This window comes from Pelophylax lessonae (assembly GCF_965119305.1).
Source record: "Pelophylax lessonae genome assembly, chromosome: 3".
In the NCBI taxonomy this organism is placed as follows: domain Eukaryota; kingdom Metazoa; phylum Chordata; class Amphibia; order Anura; family Ranidae; genus Pelophylax; species Pelophylax lessonae.
In genome coordinates this window covers 394,503,966-394,509,965 of record NC_138770.1, presented here as the reverse complement: position 1 = coordinate 394,509,965, position 6,000 = coordinate 394,503,966, and the positions used below count along the sequence as shown (strand labels likewise).

Below are 6,000 nucleotides of genomic sequence, written 5' to 3'. Positions count from 1 at the left end.
TAATTGCTTTATCTGGTGGTAGGTAGATCCTAAATGCTGTGTAATGACATGGCCATGCTGTCTTCAGCCTTCACCTGTGAGTCCAGGTCAGGCCCTGATGCCCTGGACTCACAGAAAAAGTGGGAAGAATGACTGGATAAAGAGGAGCAGCACTACATTGCCCCATGTATTAAATCTAAGTTTTGTCTTCACTTTGGCAGTTAATGTGTTTCTGTTACATTCTCAGAGATAGCACCTTGCATACAGTGTCATGGTAAGCAAACAAATATTGTGACACATATATTAAACTACATACTGTGTGGATACCTCTCATTCTGAACACTTCAGCATTAAATAGAGGAGCTTTTGCTGATTGCATTAAACTCAGGTACTCTACATTTGTCTCACAATAAGGATCCTCAATCATTTCTTCACTTATGTCTTCATAATATAAATGGCACATATGGTTTTGATAAATAGTGAAACAACACTGGACACCTTTGTACCTTGGGTCATGCCACACATGGAACAATTTCAATATGTGAGCTGCTCAATTAGAGACCAGAGCACAGCAGAGCTAGCACAAAACAGCAAAGAGGGTGAAATTTAAACAGTTGCATTAAATAATGGTCCTGAGATTGTCTTCATAATATAAATGGCACATATGGTTTTGATAAATAGTGAAACAACACTGGACACCTTTGTACCTTGGGTCATGCCACACATGGAACAATTTCAATATGTGAGCTGCTCAATTAGAGACCAGAGCACAGCAGAGCTAGCACAAAACAGCAAAGAGGGTGAAATTTAAACAGTTGCATTAAATAATGGTCCTGAGGTTGTTGTGCAATTTCAGCAAAGATGTACACTTCCAGAGAAATGTCATCTCATAAAGTGATGTTCTGTGCATTTATTGCATTGCCTAAACGTTATAATTCATTTTGATTTCTGTCTCCATCCCTCCAATACTGTTCGGTCTGCATCTCAGTAAGTCGAGATAATGTACGCTGAAAAGCAAAGACTTCTTCTTCACCTGTAAAAACCGACAATCCTGCAGATACATCCTGCATTCAACACAAAAAAAGCATAATGTGTAAATTAGAGTCTAAAGATGCAATTGTACAGACATTTAATACATTTATTATGAATAAGGTGTACTGTAGGCTGTAAAAGGCTGCCCTTATTGTAGGGAACACTTTCCAATCACTGATGTAGTTATCAATATTTCTTCCACATACCATGCTGGTTGGGGAAACTGTCAATGGGGACCCAAGAGTGACGTCATACACGTCGCTTCCGGGTCAGGAACAAGAGGACTCACGTCCGCTCTCCTCCCTTCCCTCCACCTTGGAATTCTCATAATTCTTCCACATACCATGCTGTCTGGGGAAACTGTCAATGACTATCCGGAAGTGACGTCATACACGTCGCTTCTGGGTCAGGGACAACATAAGACGTCCGCTCTGCTCCCTTCCCTCCAACCTTGAGTTCTCGCTATGCTGGTACCAGGCCCGCAGATGAGCAAGCCCAGGATACATAGTGGGAGGCGGAAGGGAGGGGGCACTTTACTGGTGTGTGTGGAAGCAATCCAGCGACATCAGAGCCGACCGAATGCTTTCACCTGGCAAGTGAGAGCAAGCAGCAGGGCTAAATGTAGAAAAATCTACATGCCTTGGGCGATACAAATTGTGCATTCCTGCAACAGTGAATGAGCTAACAAAAGCCCAGGCATCAGTACCCAATTTCTAGTCGCCATGGCGACCTGGCCCCTGGAATTTTTCAAGTATTGAGTGAGTGCTGACTGGTGTGCTCTGGTGGTCCCCGTCAGAACACATTCGCACAGCGGAGAGATCACTGTAATAGCATTGCGTAGTTAGTACAGTGACCTTTTCAGTTTTTTTTAATTTAGCATGCTGGGTTGAACAAAAAAAAAAAACTTCCTGTGTGTACCAGGCTTTACACAGCCTTGTCTGGCAGGACAGGAGACCTTATTATTGTCTGCCACAGTCAAATAGCAAATATACTGTAGGTATTGTCCCTCCCTAAGCATGTGACAGCTTACCCCTCTTTTCCTCTCCTATCAGCCTGGTCTTTTTAAGCACATCAGCACTGCAGCAGAACTTATTGGCTGTGTCTACTGTTTCTCTCTCTCCCAACCTGAGCTCTGCTGTAAATAAATAAATGTAATTACTATAAATGTAATTATTTTATTTCTACCTGGAGTTCAGCTTTACCATTCCCACAATCACACCTTATAGGTAGTAAATAAACCCTTATTGACATATAAGCCTACTTCAAAAGTTTTGCTCTAAATATTTCTACATTCCTCTATTTTTCCAACATTCAGAAGTTTTTTAGCCAATAGTCATTACTAATTTCTAGCATTTACGTTGATACTTCCAATTTCCATTTGAGAGGTTTATAAAATAAAGTTTTACAAAACTAAATGAAGCAGTTGAAGTATGCACAAAAGAGGTATACCTGGTTTAATTCAAGATCATCTAAAAGAACTCTAGAATCCGTATCATCGGTATCCTTAAGTTTCTGCATGAACAAGCTTTGCAAAGGAGTGTCAGCAGAGCAAACAACACGCACCTAAGAACAAGTAAAGTACTGTTACATAGTTAATAACTAGAATGCAAGCTTAAGTACACCTATAAAAAGGAACCCAATTTTTTTAAGAGTTCACGTCATTTTACCAAAGTCAAAGTTTTCATCGTTGGATGTGTATTTTCAATTCCAAAATTTGCAACTTTACATTAAAAGATGAACTTCCAGAATTATCTTTTTTTAAGCTTACAGTTGTGCAGGCTTAGTTATACCTAATTTTTCATATGTCACATCTGGAGGGCTGCTGGAGATGCAGAAATTCATTATATTAGCCTGTGCTATATACAGTCAGTTCTGGTCTCCTCTGGGAACTTGCCATCCGTATACTGAGGTTGCTCACTTGGCACCTCCATCATTCTGAGAATGTATTTTCTTCAGTGAACACATGGCATTTCCTGATTTGACAAGATGGTAAATGGAGCGTTATCCCCCTCTGCGTTGTCTCTCTTCCTATCACAGCATGCAGAGATGGAGGTGCAAACAAGCTGGGCCAATGTAAGCTCAAGGTTTATAAATGAAAACACAACAAATTTGTAAAGCAGGATATAGCTGGCTAATAAGTAATTTTTAATGTCACTGCACCAACATGTTGAAGTGTTGCTACTTTTTTATTTTTATTTTAAATAAACATGTTATACTCGACTGCTCTGTGCAATGGTATTTCACAGAGCGGCCCCAAACCTCCTCTTCTGGGGTCCCCTGCCGATGATCTTGGCTCCTCCGTTTCCTCATGTGTCCCCACAGGAAGCTGCTTGCTATGGGGGGCACATGTGCATGCCCGCTCCCAAGCGGCATGTCTATGGAACCACTTCCATAGACACACACAGCCAGCCCCTGCTTCCTCCTCACATCATTCGACTGACAGCAGTTGGAGCCAATGGCTCCTGCTGCTGCCCGAATTCCCTGTGTGAAAAAGAGGAGAGGAGAGAAGAGTTTAAGCCAGACATATTGCCGAGTTGATTAAGGACTGAAGTAAGTATTTGGGGGAGGACAGCAAGCTGTAAAATGTTTTTTACCTTAATGGAGAGAATGCATTAAGGTAAAAATGTTTTGCCTTTAGAACCACTTTAAAATGATCATGTTCCCAGCAGTCAGGCCATGGCTTCTTTAAGTGAGGCCTTCTTCTAAGCTTCTTCTTCTTACAATCACATACTAAAAAAAAAAAAAAATCATAATCCCCAAAAGTATTATTAATCCACAAAGTTTTCACATGGGTTTTCTGATCAGATGCAAAAAAAAAAAAAAAAAAACAGGCACAGATGTCACAAAAGTGAAAGGACCTTCAAGGCTTTTGCATACATGCGACAAAACGCAACTTTTTAGGTAGACGTTTTATTTTCTTTAATAATCTAAATTTAGTCATTGCATTCAATCAGCCTGCACGCACAGGTGCGTAAATATCTGTCAATTAGAACTGCATAAGCAGTCAGTATTTTATGCATGTATGTATGAATGAATACATGCATGTACATTATACCTACCCTATATTATTTAGCGCTGTGGTAGCTAGAAGAAATGTTTACATGTGTAAATGTTCACACTATGCAGGTGTTTTTTTTTGGGCAGGAACTTTCTGCCAGGAAGATTCTGAGATCACACATCAGTGTCATGTGCAAGGATGTATCTTTAGCCAAAAAAGTTTAATGCCTAAATTATTTGTTTTTGTTGTCTTTGCCTTATTGAAGAGATTTATCTTCCCTCTCTGTTCAAGAAATAAGAGGAAATTCCTCCCTTTGACCGTAGTCACCAGAACAGGCGTACCCATTGGAAGATCTTCCCTCACCTAAAGTTCCATTGGCAACTGCAATACTTGTGGATACTGGATTTTTTATCACGAGACATCTCATATTGAATCCCCCCCCCCCTCCCCTCAAAGTTGGTCATATACATTCAGATATACTTTCTATTTAAACAGAGACTGGGTATACACTAGTAGAATTTCAAACAAAAATTCATATGAATATTCTCAAAACATTTGAAATATGTTTGAAAGTAGTTCAAGAACTTGTCTGCTTTTACCATTCGATTTGGGAATGAATGAATGAAAACCACATACAATGTTAGAAATTTGTACATTTGAGAAAAATTTTCAATCCTGCTCCTTCAAATTTTCTTGTCACTATGCTCGAAGACGAATGTCAATTTGACCCCACCAATTATTAAAAAAAAAGGTGAACAAAACTTTACTATTGTATACCCAGCTTTAAACCTTTTACTCAACAATACATGGCAACATTAACTTTAAAATGACAGTGTTGTGGTTTGTCTGTTTTATACAGTATCTCACAAAAGTGAGTACACCCCTCACATTTTTGTAAATGTTTTATTATATATTTTTATGTGATAACACTGAAGAAATGACACTTTACTACAATGTAAAGTAGTGAGTGTACAGCTTGTTATAACAGTGTCAATTTTCTGTCCCCTCAAAATAACCCAACACACAGTCATTAATGTCTAAACCGCTGGAAACAAAAGTGAGTTCAGTGAAAATGTCAAAATTGCCAATTTTGCTTCACAATTTGCCACTGGAGTTTTCTTCCACTTCTCCATGATGACATCACGGGGCTGGTGGATGTAAGAGACCTTGCGCTCCTCCACCTTCCATTTGAGGATGCCCCACAGATGCTCAATAGGGTTTAGGTCTGGAGACATGCTTGGCCAGTCCATCACCTTTACCCTCTGCTTCTTTAGCAAGGCAGTGGTCGTCTGAGGTGTGTTTGGGGTCATTTTTATGTTTGAATACTGCCCTGCGGCCCAGTCTTCGAAGGGAGGGGATCATGCTCTGCTTCAGTATGTCACAGTGCATGTTGGCATTCATGGTTTCCCTAATGAATTGTAGGTCCCCAGACCATGACACTCCATGACACTCCCACCACCATGCTTGACTGTAGGCAAGACATACTTGTCTTTGTACTCCTCACCTGGTTGCCACCACACCCGCTTGACACCATCTGAACCAAATACGTTTATCTTGGTCTCATCAGACCATAGGACATGGTTCCAGTAATCCATGTCCTTAGTCTGCTTGTCTTCAGCAAACTGTTGCGGGCTTTCTTGTGCATCATCTTTAGAAGAGGCTTCCTTCTGGGATGACAGCCATGCAGACCAATTTGATGCAGTGTGTGGTATATGGTCTGAGCACTGACAGGCTGACCCCACCCCTTCAACCTCTGCAGCAATGCTGGCTGCACTCATGCGTCTATTTCCCAAAGACAACCTCTGGATATGACACACGTGCACTTAACTTCTTTGTTTGACCATGGCGAGCCCTGTTCTGAGTGGAACCTGTCCTATTAGACCACTGTATGGTCTTGGCCACCATGCTGCAGCTCAGTTTCAGGATCTTGGCAATCTTTTTATAGCCTAGGCCATCTTTATGTAGAGCAAAAATTCTTTTTTTCAGATCCT

At 40.7% G+C, this 6,000-nt stretch overlaps 1 protein-coding gene across 1 annotated transcript in view; it reads right to left on the bottom strand.

Moving 5' to 3' along the window:
• Positions 1-624: 624 nt before the first annotated feature.
• The window catches only part of AFG1L (AFG1 like ATPase), a 206,146-nt gene continuing 200,770 nt past the window's right edge, over positions 625-6,000 (bottom strand). The window contains exons 12-13 of the mRNA XM_082248831.1: positions 2,461-2,574; positions 625-1,043 (exon numbers count right to left, since the gene is read on the bottom strand). Of these exons, the coding sequence (XP_082104957.1) occupies positions 909-1,043; positions 2,461-2,574 (249 nt within the window). The 3' untranslated portion in view covers positions 625-908. The remainder of the gene's footprint in view (positions 1,044-2,460; positions 2,575-6,000) is intronic.